At 35.2% G+C, this 21,530-nt stretch overlaps 3 protein-coding genes across 3 annotated transcripts; 1 reads left to right on the forward strand and 2 right to left on the reverse strand.

Moving 5' to 3' along the window:
• Positions 1-335: 335 nt before the first annotated feature.
• Positions 336-8,350, reverse strand: LOC130745672 (exocyst complex component EXO84B). The gene is made up of 7 exons (XM_057598034.1): positions 7,950-8,350; positions 6,762-6,859; positions 4,733-5,765; positions 3,442-3,957; positions 2,088-2,276; positions 1,081-1,217; positions 336-777 (listed from the first exon to the last, which is right to left on the reverse strand). Exons 1-7 carry the CDS (start codon positions 8,088-8,090, stop codon positions 615-617), a joined length of 2,277 nt encoding a protein of 758 aa, XP_057454017.1. The 5' UTR covers positions 8,091-8,350; the 3' UTR covers positions 336-614.
• Positions 8,351-13,530: 5,180 nt separating this feature from the next.
• Positions 13,531-14,956, reverse strand: LOC130745673 (ATP synthase subunit epsilon, mitochondrial). Its single transcript, XM_057598035.1, has 2 exons — positions 14,698-14,956; positions 13,531-13,730 (listed from the first exon to the last, which is right to left on the reverse strand). Exons 1-2 carry the CDS (start codon positions 14,882-14,884, stop codon positions 13,708-13,710), a joined length of 210 nt encoding a protein of 69 aa, XP_057454018.1. The 5' UTR covers positions 14,885-14,956; the 3' UTR covers positions 13,531-13,707.
• Positions 14,957-16,151: 1,195 nt separating this feature from the next.
• On the forward strand, positions 16,152-19,799 carry LOC130745674 (probable xyloglucan glycosyltransferase 5). Its single transcript, XM_057598036.1, has 5 exons — positions 16,152-17,226; positions 17,538-17,846; positions 17,923-18,213; positions 18,521-18,634; positions 18,718-19,799. The coding sequence occupies exons 1-5, from the start codon at positions 16,516-16,518 to the stop codon at positions 19,360-19,362; spliced, it is 2,070 nt and encodes a 689-aa protein (XP_057454019.1). The 5' UTR covers positions 16,152-16,515; the 3' UTR covers positions 19,363-19,799.
• The last annotated feature ends 1,731 nt before the right edge of the window (positions 19,800-21,530 follow it).

The raw sequence follows: 21,530 nt of genomic DNA on the forward strand, positions 1-21,530 counted from the left end.
GAACACGAAGAACTGAAACCCCAATATCACATGCAACGTTCAAAATCGCACGGGGAAGGTGTTGCCCTTTTTTAGCAAGATTGAGTTTAGATTCTAGAGTCTTCAAATAGATTGAGTTGTACTTGTGGTCTCACTATTACCACCTCTGTCTGTTTGACTCTTGGGCATAGACCCTATCTAGACCCAATGAACTCCTTACCCTGCCTTTCTAGGCCTTTAATGCCATGTTCTCCTGTCTGGACAAACAAAAACGTCTGCGAGCAGGGATTTGGCATTCATCTCATTACTGAGATTAACATCATGCAAGTCAAAGGAACATAAAAAGACATGAAGAATGGTTCAAAGAATAATATTTCAGAGTACAAACCAAATAAAAATCAACATTTACAACAGAAAGACCAAAGTGACAAGTAAAAATTATTGCCAAACTTAATCTACACAAATGCCGGGTACACCCATTAATTTGAGTGAAGAAAAGAAGGGGTCGGATGCTAATTGAAGGCAGGGGTAAACATCAGGGGCGATGAAGCGATAAATGTTAAAGAGTACAAAAATCTGTTGTGATTTCATGATAGCTTGAACTTTGTTCTAATTTACAGGGATGAAACTATGCCTTATGAACTGCTATGAGATCTGACTGATGAAATTGATTGTGCAGACACAGATGCAGTAGGGCTGTGAGGGTCCCTCTCTCCATTTATTTCCTTTGGTTTTCCACTGAGTCTTTCCATGGCATCTTGACATATTTCATTAAACCATTCATCTTCAGGCAGTTCTCTGGCAATGGCAACAAACATTAGCCTCTTAGAAAGAGCAAGTACATTCAATCTCCAAATGAAAATGTCAACACTTCTTTTTACACTCATCAGCACGGTGCGATTGGTTAATTTTTTAAAAGTCAAATACCCTTTAAAAATGTATTGAGCTTTAAAAAAATTGACCAATCATAAAACGAGTTAACAGTGTTAATAAGAGTGTTTCTCACTTGTGAATAGAAAACATTGAGAAAACATAATTTTTTTAATGATAAAGAGAGTGTTGATACTGACACGTGAATAAAACATATTTGGACTAGCCTACCTGTATGGATCCATCCCTGTTGCAGAAAATGCTGTCATTGCTTTTGTAATAATTTCATTGACAATTCGTTGCAAATTCCTTGACAAGTATCGACCATGGGAGGCAAAACATACAACAAACTTCATATCCAAATAGAACTGCACAATGTACAAAAGAAAATTATATGGCTGTTGTGAACTTTGCAGTTCAAAAGGTTCCGTCCTGTTAAGTTTGTACCTATTGATCTTCCATGCTAGCTAATCATTTTAGTGTAAAAGCATATGGTTTCAACATTTTTAAGTATAAAACATTCAGCAATCTCACAACATAATCATTTTACATAATATAACAAATATAGAGGCAAAAAGTTTTCCTTGAGGTGCTGGAAAACATCAACAGTCCAATACAAAAATAAATGTTATCACATCATGCAACCAGAATCTGAATGGTTAGCAAAGATTAACTTGAAAAAGAAATAGCTATGACACAGAAGTTGCATGGAATTAAAAAAGTAACTAGCACCTACCGTGTGTGAAATGTCAATTTTTTTTGTAGTGATTGTTTTAATTAATAGAAATTTGATTAAATTTTTTGAGAAGATACATAACCTCCTAAAAAGAAGGTGCATATCAAAGCTAATTCACCTTAAAAAATTAGGACTTATATAGGGGTAGATTAACAATTTCTCATGCTGTTGTAGCTTATTTCCATGCCTTTAAATTTAGTTTAGTTTGGATCATCTTTTAATTAATTATTTTAAGGTACAGCTCACTTAAATTAGAAAGTATTTATTAGTTAAACAAAAAATTCTGTTTAAAGTAGTTATTAGAACAGAAGGCCAATACTTTGATCTCTAAATGATACAAGACTTGCCTTAGAAAGATTTACCCTAAAATAAAATTCTCACATCCAGATTTGCTTATAAAGGCACCGATTCCTTTCTTATTTGGCATATGCGTTTTTGTCACTTATATAACCACAACTAAAAGAAAATTATATAAAATAGTAAAAAAATTCCAAAATCATACCTGTTGAAGACCAAGAGGACCTAAAGGCCTTGGTCCTTCCTCAATATCATCCCAAAAGCTCTGATCTTCAGAGAGCCACAAAATAACAGTCTCCGTGAGTCTCATCAAGAGCAACGTAGCAAATCTTTCCCTCCCTACAAACATATCCGATGCTATATTGGCCATTCTGTTCAGTTTAATGAAAAGCTCCTGGACAATAGCACAAACAGTTACATCAGATCTTGAATAATAATTGTAGCATATAAATCTGCTGCGAAGCAAGAAGATAATTTGTTCTGATTTTAGCAAAATACAAAGATAATTCATACTGCAAAAAAGAAAAAAATCAATTAAACAGTCCAACACTCGTCATACGAATTATAAAGAATAGTAGTTTTTCAATTCAATCCACTATCCAACGCAAGAACACCATGGTTAAAGATATTTAAAGGTGGAAATTAATATGAACTCTGTTTCAAAATCAATTTCAAATACCGGTTAGCATTGATGGCAATAAATGGGAAAGACAGATCAATCTGCACGAAGATAGAAAATAATTGTCTACTTAGGGAAATGGATGGAGCTTCATATGTTAAATGCTCCTGCAATTTAAATCATTAATTTTTAATAAATAATGAGAGCATGAAAAAAATAAATATCTAAACCAGGAGATATATAACTATGCAGCCAGTGTGTAAAATAGGACCACAATGCACACATAATATGAATTCTCTGATATTTAAAAAAGTTGATGAGTACATAGGCAACGAGACACAATTTATTAATTCCTTCTGTGGACCAAGGAACATTTAAACCCCAAGAGCATATAATACAAGACAAAAGAAAACTTAATGTAAGTGAAATAAAATCACTTTTGTACTCAGCCAGTCCATGCCAGTAGAAACTTTTCTTTTCTGTAAGTGAAATTTTAACAGGAACAGATTCTTCCAGAAAATAATTTTGTTCAGAACCATAAATAGCCATTTCAGAATACAAAAGTTGATTTTGAGTAAAATTAACCAACGCTGGAAATTAGTCTGGGTATTCTTGAATTATAAATATACAGACCATAAATTTAATTTAGTGATCCCGTAAAATATTTAAACCCTCAGCCATGGGATCACAGAATCAGAATCTGAGGCTTTCTCCTCCTAGCATACCAGAAGTGATAATGGTAAACCTACCCCCTCATGTTTCCCCCTAAGATGAAGAAAAGAGCTAGCAGAATGGAGAGAACCGAGAAGCCACATTACAAAAAGCAACTAAAAGAAGTAAATTCCAAATTAACTCTGAAGAATTAAAATTTGAAATCTTTAAAATACATTCACGAAACTAATAGCAACAAATTAAATAAATATCAGGTTTCTCAAAATACCTGAAAAATTAAAGATGGAAGCCAATCAATTTCCTCTGCATTTCCATCGACATTTATGTACATGTCAGCTGTAAGATGACTATCACCTTCCTCTGTAAAAATTAGGTCCAAGGCATGTTGTCGACAAAATGTATCTTTCAATCTGTCAACAGAACCCACAAGTCGTCTCCTCCATTCTCTTTGTTCAGGATGGCGATTTTGCCTTTCTGAGGTTTTTCTTCGATTGTCATCCTTGTATGGAGCCTGATTTAAGGGGGAGAGCTTCATGGCTGCTCGAGGAAGTAGTTCATCTGCTAGTAATGAGGCATTAGCAAGCAATGCAATCTGCTGGGTTTCAGTCTCAGCCATCCGTACAATTTTGTTTTCAGAATCTTCATAGTTTGCTTCTTCCTCCATTGATCCAGGTAATGCTTTTATGAGCATGTTCACATAAGAGTTAAATACTTGAAACAACCCTTCCAAAGCTTGCCCTCCCAACTGCATACTAAGCAGTGGTCCTACATCCTCAAAGAAGTCCTGTATAAGCATAAAGGACATTCAACATAAAGTGAATTGCAAATACAGAGCCAATAAAAGTGAACATGGGAAACAGAGATATAACTTGGTAATTGGTATAGCGTAAAATTGCAGGCTGGTATGTCTATTTCAGTAAGAAGGTTATTATCTATTCAATATCAGCAAGAAAAAAGTACCCCATGTGATTAGAAGACCAAATAAGAAAATTGAACGAACTAAGAAAAATCAAATACCAAAGGTGGATATTATTTAAAAAAGACCAGGAAATGATTTCAACGACCAAACCCACTCCAATATATAAACTTAAGACCTCATTCTCTCTTCTCGTTAAATCACATGTCTTTCTTATATTGTGGCATATGTCATAAGTTTCAATATTAAATAAAATCAAATCGATACTAATTTATTTCTTAGTTAATTATTTGAATAAAGGTTTTTACTTTCTTTAATTTCAATAATCCAAATCAAAATTAAATATAATAGGATACTTGTAAATCATTTTTTTGAGACTTTTCAATTAAAAGTTTTAAATATTTGTAGATTTTATTTACTTTTAGATATCAATGTAATTTTCATCAATTAAATAAATTTCATGAGATTTTTTAATTTAACTTTTATATAACTATACCCATGCATTGCACCGGATGAGAAAAGATTCAACTTGATAACAAAACTAACAAAATTTGTACACTGTCGCATTGAATGCTACATCTGTTTTCTGAAACCAAATATCATTCTATGTGACGAATCAGTATCAAGACAAAAAAAATCTCACCTGGACCATCAAATTGAAGCGATGGGCACTACTTGTAAGTTTATGTTGAAATGCTGGTGTACTACCAGTCTGACGATTAGCTGTAGGAGGGTATGTGAGTATCCAATCATCAGCTGCAGCCAAAGCAGCAGTACTCTCTTGAATTCGTTTCAAATTGGCATCTAATGCTTGTTCGACACTAGGCCTAAAAAGTTTCAATAGCACAGGACAAAGAGCCAGGCCACGAGCTTCCAACAATGAGCAATGACCCAATGCTATTTGAACACACTCTGCAGCAGCTCTTAAACCTCCGGCAGCAGCTGATGAAGCTAATGCATGCCTTTTCACCAGAAGAGCAAACGCTTCTGTTTGCTTAGTAGCCCACATCACAAGTTCAGAGGTATAAGCTGGCTCATCACCAAAAATAGCCAATGAATCACTTGCAGCTTGTGAAACTGCAGAAAATACCAGTTGTGCAAGAGCTGCAGTGTATGCTCCCCCATATGAGGTGCTTGATGGCCGAAGACTTTGCATATTGTACTGATATCGCTGCAGATGGGCATTAAGTAGCAAGCTGTGAGCATTTGGACCATCACCAAGTTTTTTAAGGGCCGAGATTGAGGCACGAAGTTCAGCACCACGGGTGGAAGGCTGACAAGCAGCTTCAGCAAGCTGATCAGCTAATCTTTGCCTACGTTCAGTAATGGAATTCTGTAGCGATAAAATTACAGATGGTTTGAGAGATTTCATATCTTTTGCCTCAGAAACCACACGTTCTCCTTCATCAAGAGCAGCCAAAGCTTCTTCCACTCGCCTTTCAGCCAAGAGAACATCCAAGAGATCAGGAAACTCAACTAACCATGTGTCAAGGTCAGATGTCTCCCTATCTTCAGAATCTGATGAGGCATGTGCAGAAAGTCCATCGGAATCGGAGATCGATAATGAATCGATGTTAACTCCTTCGGCCAAACCATGTATCAAGGTAGCTTGTGTAGATAGCAGGTTTCTAATAGATGACAGCTCACCTTCTAAATCTGATATCTCCTTAGATGTTCTGTAACATTTAAATATTACATAAATTTAAAACACGACCAATGATAAAACAGCTAAATAAAATTAAAATGGTTTTGCAGTAATAGACTACTATACAAAACAGAGATCAATATAACATCAGCTATAAACACATCAGTTGCCTTTTTTAAGGCCCAATTATAAAGTATAAAATACTCTCCTATATAAAATCACAATGAGAAGTGTCAGATGCTCAAATCATAGGTGATAAAAATTTTCTGATGATATATGAAGATGCAGCTAAAATATTAGGACTTTATAGGATTTTGGAGAATCACAAGATATACACACACATTAAACACAAACCAGTTTTTGAAAAACCAGACTAATTAAACTGGGAAGTTGTCTGGACAGGCCTCCAAATATGGAGAGTGAGAACTGGCCAAAAAAACTAAGGATACTCAAGCTAAGGGTGAATAAAACTCAGAACTGGCCTGTGTCAAGCACCACCTCCACTAGACCATTTGTGTTTATGGTTAAAAGGTTGAGTTCATATACTATCTTGGTTTCTCCACACGCTTTGAGAAAATCCAAGTCCATCAGAGGGGAATTTGAAATGTAGAAAAGCTTGAAGGGTTCCAGTGGGATTAGGGACAGAAGCCATGAGCTTCATGTGGAAACCAATCATTGATTGTGTGTTGTTGATTGTTATAAATATTATAAATCATATTTTAAGAAACAGTTCCATTCCTACACAGTACCTGAAAAACCTGCTGCAACTGTCTTACTCATTCCTACACAGTACAATGTTAATTTATCATGAACTACTTTGATTGAAGTAAGATATATTTCAATGAGTGTCTCTGTAAATATGTAGGTTATACTGTTTACTCATTTTCATCACACAATTTTCAGTTCAACTTCAAAACCTCGAATCTCTTCCTTGTCAAATTTAACAGCCAGCCTAAATTTCATACAATTGAGACAAACCAACAACAAGCAATCATATCAAAGATGCGTAAACCGACACACAACTAACCGGATGAAGGCTGGGTAGTTAGCATAGACACTTCGACGCATCTCTTCAGCAGAAGCTTTCTTCAGATCCACTAAATATGTGCATAATTGCTTAATGTCCTGAAAAACAAACCATTGTCAAAATCGGTTTTACAAATTTTACAACAGACAATATGAATAGCAAGAAAACTTGTTGCGGCGTGGCGTGAACAAAGCATATCCAATGTCACATTGTTAGATGATTATATGGAAGTAAATCTGTGACCAAGTGGTTACTGCCACGATTTCACAATTGCGGTCCGCAACCACAATTGCTCGCTCCACTCCATTAGGGTCCTCTGCCTGAGAAGGCACCGTATCACCTCCCATTTGTCCACAATTCCGCAACGCAGCTGCCACCGCGACCGCAATTTAAAACCCTAGTTGTCACTATTGGTATTGCTCGCGTTCCTTTTTATTATTTTCACATACTATGAGTCAACCAAAGTTCTTTGCAATCACATGAGTCCTAGATAGACACTGAATAACGAAGCCACGTGTCTAACAATATAGACCGTAATTAAGGCAGGAAAGAAACTTACAAGTATACCCTTTTTCTAGTCAGTAGAATGAGTCAATTATCAATAAGAATTGACCATATACTACAATTTAATGATTTATATGATTATCGAATAAAAGGATTGACAAATTATTTGCCAACGAGTGATACATCAAACTCCCATCCAAAGTAGAGCTACTCCTTTCTTTACTTCCTTCCTAGCTATGGTAGGATTTTGCACCCCTCTAGATTAACAATGCAATTAAACAACGAATGATCTCCGCTTCTATTACGACAGCTTCAACAAAAACTCATGCACAACAGCAAGCTAGTATATTATAGCATAAGAGTAGTAATTAGTAAAAGAAATACAAAATGCAAATCATTTGCCACATGTTTTAAAAAATTTCTTCAAAAGACATGATTGTTTATGCCATGTTACTCAAGAACTCGGTGATTGATCACTTGAGATCTCTATATCAAGCAATTAACATTTTCCTCTTCTTCTGCTCACAATTCAATTTTGAAACAAACACAATCATCATTCATCACAGAAGCAAGAGTGAATGGAAATGAAATAACGAAATCCAATGCAAGAGAAACAAAAATTGAAAATGAATCATCATTTGTTGGTTGGTTTAGCGTAAAAGAAGGGGAATGGAAGAAATGAACCTTGTCGTTGAGGGAGGAGTTGGACTGAACATACGACTCAGCGTCAAATCTCTCAGACTTGAATGGATTGAGACCTTCTTCAAGCTTCCCTCCGCCGCTCTCTTTCACCCTCGACCGTGATGAAGCCTTCGCCGTCGCCATATCCACAACCTCAGATCACCAACCACCACCACCTTTAGGGTTCAAGCGCCGGAATTCAGAAGGTAGATCCACGCACCACACTCTGAGAAAATGCAACGTTGAAGCTGAACTCACGTGAGCAGCACGCGCCGGGGATGAGAGGAAGGGAGAAGAGGAAACCGGTGCGGTGTTTCTGATCGTTGAGGACGCGGTGGGTGACACAGACAACTGTTTCTTTTCTTCTTCAAGTCTTTTTCTTCCTTCTTTCTTTCATTTTATATTTTTGTAATAATAAAATGATTTTTCGCTTACTTCTTCAACAAATTAACTTGCTTGTGACAACAATTTGCTGACACCTATATCCTCTGCACCAGAAGTGGGTGCTCAAAATTTTAAATTAACATGAAAAAAATGGTAAAATTATATGAATTTTTAATCAGAATTTTTTTTTCACGATAGTATTCCCAAAAACGACAATCATGAGTAATCTCATTAGTCTCAACAAATCTTTCTCCGCATATATTGTTAAGGGATCGAACCAAACCTTCAACTAAATGTTTAAGGAGTCTAGCTATCTACCAATTATGCCGAGAGTTATTGGTAAGATGTTGATAATTTTACATCTATTTTTAATCATATATTTTCATTTGAATTTTTTTTTTTTTATTTAAATTAAATTTTGATATAGTAAGATAATTTAATATAATTTTATGTGAGATTGTGTTATGAGAACCGTAACGGACTTTTGAGAGAAGCATAAGGACAAAGCAACGATGGGAATGTCTTGAGGAAGGTTAAGCCAGATTTAAAGTTGATGGTTCGTTATAAGCAAGTTTGGCTGCGAGTTGCGGGGGAGCCTTGCGTAACAGTGCTGGTCAGTGGATGTCATAATTATGTAGGAATTTAGGTTTCTTTGGCTTCTACGAATGCGCTCCTCTTTGAGTTATGAGTCGCGTTTACGAGAGGGAAATAATTCTCAGTTGAATATCCCTCATGTTATAGCTGTGAGTGATTCGTTTGAGGTTATCCAAGCGACCTTGTCTACCACATGCGAGTAATGCATGTACTATGAATTGCGACTTCCTATTCTTTAGGTGAGTGAGGATCATGGGCTCATTAGGTTCCAACATGCCCTTAGGGGGGCGAATGCTCTTCGAAATTATATAACGTACAGGCGCTAGGAAAGCGAATGCTCTTGGCACAATTTCCCCTCGACACCCTCTGTAAGAGATTTGTTTTAAACTGATAATTCGAAAGTTGCATCATCTTCAATTTGTGCGTTTTGTTTAACTATATGTTTTTTCGGTGCTTAACCCTTCTTTCATTTTTTATTTTATTTTATGTAAAACTTAATTATAGTGAAAGTGTATAGGCATTAAATACAAGGGATATTTGATAAGGATGTGATCTTTGTTAATTTATACTCAGTAATTGCAAAATTGTTGGGTAGGACACTTTCTTCAGTTTTTAGTTTTTACATATTATTAGGAATAAAATTGTCCATCTAGAAATAGAAGGCTTGGTCCATAAATGGAAGATTTTTGAGGTAAGATTTGCAACTTTCACACGTGAGATATTTACAGTCAAACAGATCTAGCGAAATTTCGTACCGTTGAACCATGATTTTTTCTTTCCAATGTTTTACAAAATCTTTTTTTAAGGTAATATTTTGTAGAATTCAATCATATGCTTTGATACTTTTTAGTTTTTAGTTTACCCCTTCAGGCTTAAAGAAAAAAATGGAATTCTTATGCAAATTTGTTTTATCGTATATGCATCTTATTTATTAATTGACTATCCAAATAAGTGTCGGATTGTTTAAGATTTTCCTGTGGACGAAAACACACGTTTACCAAAGGAAGAAAAAGGTTTTATTTTCCTATTAGTATGCATTGAGATAACAAATTCACATCTATAATTCTTTTACTCCATTTTTATTGTTTTTTTACCTAATAAAATGTTTAAATTGACTTCTATTTTCTTCACCTTTTTCTTAAAATCAATTCACAAACATAGAAATTACTTATAATTGTTTGAAATAGTGCTTTGAAATAGAAGTTACACACAATTAATTCTCAGAGGCTACTCATAAGACTATAACACTGCAATGAAATTTCATTTCTCCTAATCTTATGAGCAGATTAGATCGAAGATGATGTAACTTTAGTCTATGTTTAAATTTTCGTTGAATTTAAAATCAATTCACATTTGAGTCGATCTAGCCAAGTTTTGTATTATTATTAATGCGTTGAGTTGTGTATTTTCTTGTTTAAATTGATGTAAACAGAAAACTAAAGAGGTACTTTTCAATGCAAACGAAAAAATAATTACGGAGATAGAATGTCAATACATTAGAAGAAAATGATAAGAAAAATCCATCAATCATTTATACACCCTCCGGTTACTATTATAAGCAAAAGTTAGTACTTTAAATTCATTCAATAAATGATGTATGTGATCATTAAAATGGTCACACACATCATTTATTGAATGAACATATAAAGTTAACTTTTGCTTATAATAGTGACCGGAGGGTGTAATTTGTACGAGGCAGGGAATGGAATAGTGACATTAATTGTGGTTAAATTATCAGTTGACAACAACAGCAAGGTTAATAAAAAGAATTCGAGGAAAGAGCACACGCATAAGAATACATATTAGCCATTTCATCATCCATAAAACCTAGCTGGCTCTTCCACCAACTCTTGTATTTTATACAATATTTCCTTACCTTCTACCCGTCACGCTGATTATGAACCGTATGATTCTATTATTCATTCAATTTAAAGGAAAATTATTATTTTTTGTTGAAAAAATCATAACGATGATGACCTGTCTTACATTATTTTGTTATGTTATTGCCAACACCTAATCTTTGAATTAAGTGAAGGGGTAATATTTGGGATGGAAAAAAGGATTTTCTTTCATGAAAAATTTATTTGGTGATTTTTTTATAAATAAAGTATTTAAAATAATTAAATAAAAACTATATCGATTCTTAAGTTTTCATAAATTAACATTTAATATATTTTAAATCGGTATTGTTTGATTAACATTAACATTAACATTGTAAATCCGTCATTAAAATGTATATCAACGCTTCAATAGTATTTCTTTGAAATTTTTTACATTGTAAATAAACTAAAATTATAATATATATTTTTAATTAACATTAACATTGTAAATCCGCCATGATAGTGGAATGAAATATCAAATATCTAACTGGTGTTCATCTTGGCCTGTACAAGTTTTTTTTTTGGTCAATATGAACATTGGGTTGGATTTATTTTGGAGTCTTGGTAAGACTGCCTAGCATTTTTTATTCAATTGAAACAGAAACGGAGACATAGAAATCGTTTGACAAAAAAAGAAATCCAGGCCCAAAGAGCAATCCTGTAATCAAACTTTATTGGAGGATTGCTCCTCTAATCAAATTTTATTGGAAATTTTGACCAAAAAAAAGCTTTATTGAAAATATTTAAAGCTAATTTGACACAAAATCTTGAGTTAGTCCTCCTCCTAACGTGAACAAAATGACAAGACCTGCAAATCAGAATTGGATATGGTAACGTGAATTTAAGTTGCGTGATTTACGTTTAAATACATTTACCTCTAATTGATTTTTGTAACTAACTTATAGTACATATACACAAAATTGGATCGGTCAGATAAAGAAGCTACCCAATGTCAATTATGTCAAATCCGGATCAAATTTGTAGAATCAATTCTCAAAATCGGTTTTCAAACATCTTCAAAACGATGAAAATCCACGTTTGAGGCTTTGATTCACATTTGAAGCTCTGATCTACGTTTGAGAATTGCAACACAACACATTATATTGTATAATCGGTTATAGGGAAGAGCTGGATGCATTTGTTGAATTATAGGGGCAGGAAAGTAAAGATCTATCACTTTCAAATACAAAGTTTTAACAAAAAAAACCCAACTCCGTACATAAGTTTAAAGTCCATCTAAAGCATACAGCCTCTGCAATAGTAAGACTGCCTAGTTCACGTCTTTTGAAACATCCTTTTCCAAAACTGGGACTGCTTTTAATATTTTGGTTCAGCTATACTAAGTGGTTAGTGCTAAAACACACAAAGTGATGATTTAATACTCGCTAGTACATTGCAAGCATCACTATTTGTCTGCAGGAATTTCAAAATTAAGGACTTTCCAATCCTATTAGCCCTATCTACCGTAAATTATTAGTGTTGTGTAGTTCTGGTTAGATCTGGAAATTCATTGATATGGTTGCCACCTTATTATGGTATCAAAACTATTCAGTTCAAATAAGATTGGAAGTATGGATCTGCCTTGCTTGTTTATGTTTTCATCTGAATGTCATGCAAATTGCATGCTCTCTACATCACAGATACTTGAATTTTAGTTGCAAGGCATGCCTTGATTGCCATTTTTATTGTTTCGGTTGTGCAAGTAATGATATATTGAGGCTGATCACCTTAACATCGTGGTCTGTGATTTACAGGAAACAATGGATCCTTCTAAGCGAGCAAACTCAGTTGGGCAAAGGCTTTTTGGCTCGCTAGGGACATGGCTACTGCCACCACTCGAGCCCTTGAGAAAGGGCAGATTGCACCGTCTGCTAAAGGAGGTATTGTTCCAAAATTCCAAGGGTTATAAGAATGCAGGGATCTAATCGTCTAAAGTTTCATGACTTGTGATCCTAAAGCAACAGAATTGTGGTTAGCGGAGATTGAGAAAATATCTAAAACCATGGGATAGACAAAAAAAAAATCTAAAGTTAACATGTACTTGCAAGAAAGTAGAGGCTAGTAGCAATCAGGTAACTAGAGAAGTGCTTATAACACAATCTTTGGGCAAATACTTCCCAGAGTACTATAATACGCATAAGTTGGGTTTTCTTATTACAATAGGGAAATATGTCAGTTGGACAATACATTGCTAAATTGAGGAGCTTTCCAAATTCTCAATGTACTATCAACAGTTGGAATGTAGGAGCTTGAGTCTAGATTAAAGCCAAATTAAGGGGTAGTGAGACTTATAGAAACTTGATATATCGCATGCATTGTGAATAAGTGTAGGACTAGGATTGTTGAGGAGCAAGAAATTTCAGATTATATCAAACCTTGGACTAAATTTTTAGACCTCTATGTTACAGTCATCGAGAGGTAGCTTAAGGAAAAAAAGCCTTTATAACAAACATAAATTGCAACCAGCACATAGTATGCAAAATCAAGCTCCTCCTCTTCATTACCTTGGTGGTAAACAGTGGCACTTTCCAAAGCAATGCCCCAAACAAAAGTTTCAAGAGACAAATGCCGAGCTAAATACTTATATCAGTTGCAATACTACCAGATGTTAAAGCTAATCCAAACTTTTATAACCATATGACCCAACTTATCCTAGTTGGGCAGCTCTCTCACTCTCACTTTCACTCCGAGGCCTCAAAGCAGAAGAAAGTCACAGCCACTTATAATGAAGTTTAAAATCATGTTGAAACTTTAATTATTACATGATAAACCATGCAAATCCATAATCAAGTTACTGTGCCATGTCATGGACAGAAAAAACAATGGAAAACAAAAAAACCAGAGGTTCAAAATGACAATTGACCTTCAGACCTTATGCATGCATAGCTTGCTGCTATTCCGAATCAATGGTCGTCTGAACGGACAGCTGATAAAAAGAATTGAAGAATTTGATCAGAATACAGCAAATACAAAACTGAACAAACATGATGTTGTGAATGAATGGCTGATAAAAAGAAGACAATTTAACACTTTGATAAGAATACAGCAAATACAAAATAAAATAAACTTGACGCCAACTGCAAATAGGAAAAGACTAACACAAACAAGGCCATTTACTCATTACAAATATTGTGAAGTATTCAGCATCCATACTCTCCTCAGAACAAGAAAGAGAACCCTTCCGTAAGCACATTCTCATCTAATCCTTATCAAATGCAACATTTATGGGCATTAAATTTGTTCTACAAACATAGGAAACATGCGGAATATTTTTTACATCAAAGTAGAACGTATCAATTATCTAGTGAAAAAATTCAGTGGTGACAGAAATTTGAGAATCATATCAAGATTTATTCTTCTTATCAATTAAAAAAGAGTATAGAAATACAAGACAATGTAACACTTTCATAAGAGCACAGTAAGTACAAAACAAAATAGGAAACGCAAACAGTGTGAACACAACAATGTATTTTACTTCAGCATACAAACCCTCCTAAGAACAATAAAGATGACCCTTTGGTAAGCACATTCTCATCAAACCCTATCAAATGCAACGTTTATGGGCATTAAACATGTTCAGCAAACATGAAGGAGAAAATGTCACAATGTTACAGCAAAGTAGACTGTAGCAACAATTTAATGAAAAAATCCAGAATAACACAAAAGCAGAGATTGAGAACCATATCAAGATTTCTCCTATTTAACAAGTAAATAAAATATAGAAACACAAGAAGCGTAACTAAATTTCAAAGTTCAACCAGTGAGGCATAACATCAAACACTTGATACGCAATGCTCTAAATTAGGGTTCAGAACCGATCCAATTTTGAAATTGATGGTGGAAACCTAAGATTGATTGAAACAACAAGGGGAATAGATTGGATTGAAACGTACTGGGTTTTTCAGGCTTGCCGTCGGTCCATTTGGAGAGAGAGAAATGGACCTTCTCGCGAGAGAGGGCTTCGGTCTTGTAGGGTTCCTTGAGGCAGTTTCTGACGAGACTGGCGCAGATGTTGGAGTAGGTGATGTAGGTCATCCCCGCCGCCCTCCAGAACGGTACCGCTCCGACTGCAGACGACATCTTCTTCTTCTCTTCTCACTTTTCGCGACGCTTTTTGTTTCTCTGAAACCCTCGTAGACACTGTACCGATCTATTCTAATTTTTATTGACCATCAACCACCGTCTCTAAAATGGTGTATGGGCTCATCTTTTGGGCTGGCCTCAAAACCCAAGTTTTGAATGTATGTGGATAGTTTATTTATGGATTTAAATATATTTTTAGCCCCTATAGAATTGACACTTTTTTATTTTAGCTTTTTTTTAATTGTCTAAAAATGTAATTTTAGCTCCTTTTGTAGGGGAAAGAAACGAATATTTTTTTTAAATGACTAAAACTAATAATAACATATCTTATAGAGACGATTTTTTTCTCTAATTATATTATATAGTAATTATATATTAAGATTAAGATTGTGATTTGATCCTCCAAGCATTTTATTCAAGCTCTTCCACTTGTCCTATCATTACAAAAATTACAAAGTAGGTGTTGAAGAATTTAATTATTTAGGTGATGTATCCATATTCATAGAAATATAAAAAAATGTTTCCTTAAATTCATGAGCATAGATTATAGAATTTGTTTGATCTCATCTGACCCATGGTAGCGGTGGAGCGTTAAAATAAGTTTCTAGTTTTTTGGGTTAATTTATAGTTGCATTATACATATCAATAACTTGTTCACTAATCACAGCCGCATGGATTACGTCTTGAACATATGATGACTAGACTAATAATATGTTTGGATCATCTTATGATTCTGACAATTTTTTGTTGAAGTAAATTCTAATATTTAAAGTAATTACATAACTAAACATTATATTAGTAGTCCCCGTATGATAGCTCAAAGGGTAGGAGTTAGAGGATATATGAGTTGGATTCGGGGAGGTCTTAGGCTCGATTTCTGGCGGGTGCAATTTATCTTTCCGATGTATCAAAAAATAACCATATTAGTAATTTCAAACAATATTAAGTCTAATCCGATTTTCCAAGATATTCCTGCAGCGACATTTATCAGATTAATCTCAAGATTCTAAAATCATATTAGATGCTGAAGAAGCCTAACTATCTAACAGTTGTGCTAGACTTTGTTGGTAAACAATGTAAACATGCAATCTTCTAATTTGGAGTCGGTCAGGCTAGCAATGTGTCGCGAATCCGATAGAAGGAGGAGGAGGACTTTTACCAACAGAAATTTGAACGTTTAGTTATTGGGAGATGAAAGTTAAACTCGTAAATATGTACCATATTCCCTACCAATTGTCCCAACTCCCAAGTTGGCTCAAAAAAACCCCCACACTCACATCTCCTCTACTCAAATATAGAAAAGCTAGACAAAGAGAAGAACCCCACACTCTGATACACTTGTTCTCCTCCCTCTCTCTCTCTCTACCTTTATGCCTAGCTTTGCTACATTCAGAGCAAAAATGGCTTGTACTACTTCTCACACTATTCCAAACTGTTAGATCCGACAAAACAAAGCTTGTATGTTTTTGTCAATCTTTCCTTCTTGCTCTCTCAAACTTGGAACCCCAAAAATGATGTTTTTTTTTTCCAACTTCCTCAGTAATGGCCATGGCTTCAGCTAACTAACACTTGTTCTTGTCATTGTCTCTGTAAACTAACCTCTTGCTATTTCTACCACACCAGTGTCAATGGCTCCAAGTTTTGATTTCTCAAGGTGGTGGTCCAAGGACAGTTCAAGAAAAGGAAACCCAGTTGTGGTAACCATGGAGAATCCCAACTACTCAGTGGTGGAAATAGATGGTCCAGACTCTGCATTTCAGCCAGTTGAAAAGGGAAGAGGTAGAAATGCCAAGCAATTCACATGGGTTTTGCTTCTGAAAGCGCATAGAGCTGTCGGTTGTGTTGCTTGGCTTGGAAACTCTCTGTACTCATTGCTTGGCACTGTTAAGAAGAGGTTGATTCTAGGCCATGGAGTTTCTGCAGAGAGTGATAAATCCGGAAAGACAAGGTTTCTGCTTGGAGTGATTGTTACATTCTTGGTCATGGCTTTGGCATTTCTGACATTTGAACTTGTTGCTCACTTCAATGGCTGGCACTACTTTCAACAACACAACAGTTTGCACATTCCACAAACTTTGGAGATCAAAGGGTGGTTCCACACGGTTTATGTTGGGTGGTTGGAGTTCAGGGCAGATTATATTGCACCCATAATTCAATCTCTCTCAGCTTTCTGCATAATTCTTTTCTTAATTCAGTCAGTGGATCGAATGATTCTGTCTCTTGGTTGCTTCTGGATCAAATACAAGAAGATTAAGCCCTTGATTGGTGAGGATTTGGAAGGGTCTAAGGATGGATACCCTATGGTGCTTGTTCAAATTCCTATGTGTAATGAGAAAGAGGTGACTGTCTTGTCTTATTCCTGTGTTCTTATTACTTTACTTTTTTGATGTAAAAAATTTGTCGGTGCTCTTAATTCACTACAATTCAATTATTAAATAGTTCCTTTGAACATATCATGATGATAATTAGCCACTTCCCTCTTGGTTTCATCACAAAAGATCCTATGTTGAATTATTATGTCCTAATTTCATTACCTGTGTCAAAGAAAGTGAAGTAACTGGAGGTAGTAGTTGATTACATGATGCCATAGGGATTTACAACATTTACTCTTTCCCGTTTATGATCATGAATACTTTGGCATTAACTGCAGGTATATGAACAATCTATTTCTGCAGTCTGCCAACTTGATTGGCCAAAAGATCGTTTGCTTATTCAAGTTTTGGATGACTCTGATGATGAAGGCATACAATGGTTAATCAAGGGAGAGGTCTCAAAGTGGAGTCAGAGAGGTTCCAATATCATCTACCGTCATAGGCTGTTAAGAACTGGTTACAAAGCAGGAAATCTCAAGTCTGCAATGAGCTGCGATTACGTGAAGGATTACGAGTTTGTTGCGATTTTCGATGCTGATTTCCAACCGAATCCAGATTTCCTCAAGCAAACGGTCCCACATTTTAAGGTGGCTAATTTACATGTTTCTTCCTTGTTATTTCATAATCTCGTTTCGCATTCTCATTCTTAAGTTTGTTTTGCAGGGCGATCCTGAGCTGGCGTTGGTTCAGGCTAGGTGGGCTTTTGTAAACAAGGAGGAGAACTTGCTAACACGTCTCCAGAATATTAATTTGTGCTTCCACTTTGAGGTTGAGCAGCAGGTTAATGGGGTTTTCCTGAACTTCTTTGGTTTTAATGGAACTGCTGGTGTTTGGAGAATAAAAGCACTGGAAGAATCTGGTGGATGGCTTGAAAGAACTACAGTAGAAGACATGGATATAGCAGTCCGGGCCCATCTCAATGGTTGGAAATTTATCTATCTCAACGATGTAAAGGTAACCCCTTTTTTTATATATCGCAGTCCAAGCTTATCTTAGAGTATCTACAGCCTACAATGGCAGTTCTAGTATGCATTAATTTTGAAGATTAGGATGAACTTGATTTGGGTGAAGTAATTATCTGCAGACTTCAGTTATTAAGAGACACTTTTCACTAAATTTTTGGGTTGAAGTAATTATCTGCAGACTTCAGTTATTGAGAGACATTTTTCACTAATTTTTTGGGTTGATGTACTAGTGACATTTTTCACTATGTTAAATATAAGTGGCAATTAGGTTGATGTACTAGTGACACTTCTTTCAGGTGCTTTGTGAGCTTCCTGAATCATATGAAGCTTATAGGAAACAACAACATCGATGGCATTCTGGTCCTATGCAACTCTTTCGTTTGTGCCTTCCAGCCATCTTAACTTCTAAGGTTAAGTATTTTCCTTTATCAAGTGTTGCACTATTTTGGAGGAAAACACAATCTAAACATGTTGTGGTGCCATGATGTTGCAGATTGGATTCTGGAAGAAAACAAACCTTATATTTCTATTCTTTCTGCTTAGAAAGCTAATCCTCCCATTCTATTCTTTCACATTATTCTGCATCATTCTTCCTTTGACGATGTTCGTCCCAGAAGCTGAGCTTCCCATCTGGGTTATTTGTTACATTCCTGTATTCATGTCATTCTTGAACATTCTTCCTGCCCCAAAATCCTTCCCCTTCATTGTTCCTTACCTCCTGTTTGAGAACACCATGTCGGTAACCAAATTCAATGCCATGGTATCCGGTCTGTTCCAGCTGGGAAGCTCATACGAATGGATCGTTACCAAAAAATCCGGTCGCTCGTCAGAGCCTGACCTATTGGCTGCTGAAGAACGCGATTCGAAGGCCATGAGTCTCCAACTTCACAGAGGAAGTTCTGATAGTGGACTTTCTGAGCTTAACAAAATAAAGGAATGCCAAGTAACTGTTCCTAGACCTACGGCAAAGAAAACGAACAAGATATACAAGAAAGAGCTTGCACTTGCATTCTTACTGCTAACTGCTGCAGTTAGGAGCCTATTATCAGCACAGGGGATGCACTTCTACTACTTGTTATTTCAAGGTGTGTCATTCCTCCTTGTAGGTCTGGATTTAATTGGTGAACAGATGAGCTAGAAGATCAGAAAAGGATGTGTAAAAATAGAAAATTGATTGTTATAAAGTTCAATAATTGAAGAAGCCAACAAATTTGAATGCTGCAAGATTGTTGGTTTTGGAAGTTACATTCAAGGTTCGTGAATATGGCTCAGGTAAAGTACTGAAAGCTACACTGGGTCAAATCATAAATAAGTTTATTATTCTTGAAGTGTCACTATAGAAATTTTTCTGGTTTCTTGTCCTTTGATTGTTGCAGTACAAATGTTTTTCTTTTCCTTTTCAATTTTCTGTAAGATAACCCCATTCATTTTATCTCAATATCACACCCTGTTACTCACACCACATATGGTTCATATGTACCTGTTGAATGACATTGATGTATTACTACTTCCAGCAAAAAGCTGTTCACTTCACATGTGAAGAATCTGAAAGGTTGTTGAGCCAAATTTCACATACATGCCACAGTGCTATTACTCTATGTTCTGGTAAAAACCGTAAAATGCTATCTAAATCTTGTTTATTTTTAAAAAGAAAATAGTGTCGGCAGGAGAAAGTTGCATTGGAAGGTGAGGACATAAAATTGGTTTATTAATGTGGAATTTGGGCCTTGGTTTTGCAAGAGGACGAGTGTCTTATTGGACCCATTTATTTTAATGGTAGCTTTAAGCATAACCAATGATATTCTAAGGTATATGGTATCCATGCCAATCACTGTTTCAATAATGTGAGAGCACATCAATGAACACATACATCTAAAGCAAGGGTCGGGGACCCTGGTGCCTCAACAAAGTGTTTCTTTTCTGCTTTTGAAATGCTTGAGTCCAAACTCCATCATTGAAAAAAATTTAGAGATTATGTCCAAAATTTCACATGAATATAAAGGAGACAATCTTTCCTCTCAATAAAATTTTTAATTGTTCAATGGGCTAACATGATCCTCCCACTTTACCAACCAATACTTTTGCTTTTGAGGAGACATTAAAAGTACATTTCTAAGTTCTTTTTTGTTTTGCTCTTAAACACTAGTTTGTGGTCATTAAATTTAAGTTTTTGAGAGTTGTGTTGCTCATAACGTAAATACGAGTGTTATTGACACACTCTTTAAAACATATTCTTTAAAACATATTCTCTAACACTCTTCATGTGATTGATTTATTTTTAAAAGGTTGACGCATTGATCTCACTTATTAAAAGTGTGTTGGAAAGTGTCCAAAAAAGTGTGTTAGAGCATCTCCAATGCAAGGTTCTTAGTTCTTATTTTTGAGTTAAGAACTAAGAACTGAGTTCTTAACCATTGGAGGAGATGACGTGGAGTTCTTAGTTCTTAAAAATAAGAACTAGGTTCTTATATAAGATGTTTTACTTTTTGAGTTCTTAGCATGAAAAGTTAATTTTTTCTCTTTCATTCATCAATTGATTTAATTTAGGTATTGAATTAGCATTTAAATTTAAATCAAAATTATATGAAAGTAAAAAATATTACTACTATAATGATATTGTAGGACCAAATGAATAGTGCTAAGAACTAAGAACTAAGAACTAAGAACTCATGGGTGGAGTAAAATTTGTATAGAGTTGCTTAAGCACATGTGGCAGTACGGGCCCACATAAATAGTGCTAAGAACTAAGAAATAAGAACTAGCATTGGAGATGCTCTTACTAAACATTTCTCTATTGGGGATGATCTCAAATTAATTTTTCACCATTCAAAGACAAGAATTAATTGTGTTTTATCTTTTGCGGATTGTTTTACCTACTTTCATTTTTCAAGGGCTAATTTGACCGTCCCATGTCTTTTAAGGGTCAAAATGAATATTTAACTATTCAAAAATCAATTCTTTCCTCCCTCTTGTTTTTAATTGCAAGGTTAAAGAAGAAAAAAACAAGTAAAAAGTTGTAACTACTCCCATTTTTCTTTAAAATTAAGAATCCTTGGTCCCAATTCATTGCCGTGTAAGATTTGCAAAATTTGAAGTTTGTCTCTATCTCCAGCATTTAAGATTACATTTTTCAATGTGGAAATGTAAGTATGACTCTCAGTTGAAGATGCATGTTATCCGATAAGAGCATCTCCAATGCATAGTTGCTAGTTGGGTTGCTTAAAAACTATTTCGGTGGGTCCAGACTGACACATAGGATTTAAGCAACCTAAGCAAAATTCGCTCCAACCACGGTTGCTTAGTTTA

Source organism: Lotus japonicus, chromosome 3 (assembly GCF_012489685.1).
Source record: "Lotus japonicus ecotype B-129 chromosome 3, LjGifu_v1.2".
NCBI lineage: Eukaryota > Viridiplantae > Streptophyta > Magnoliopsida > Fabales > Fabaceae > Lotus > Lotus japonicus.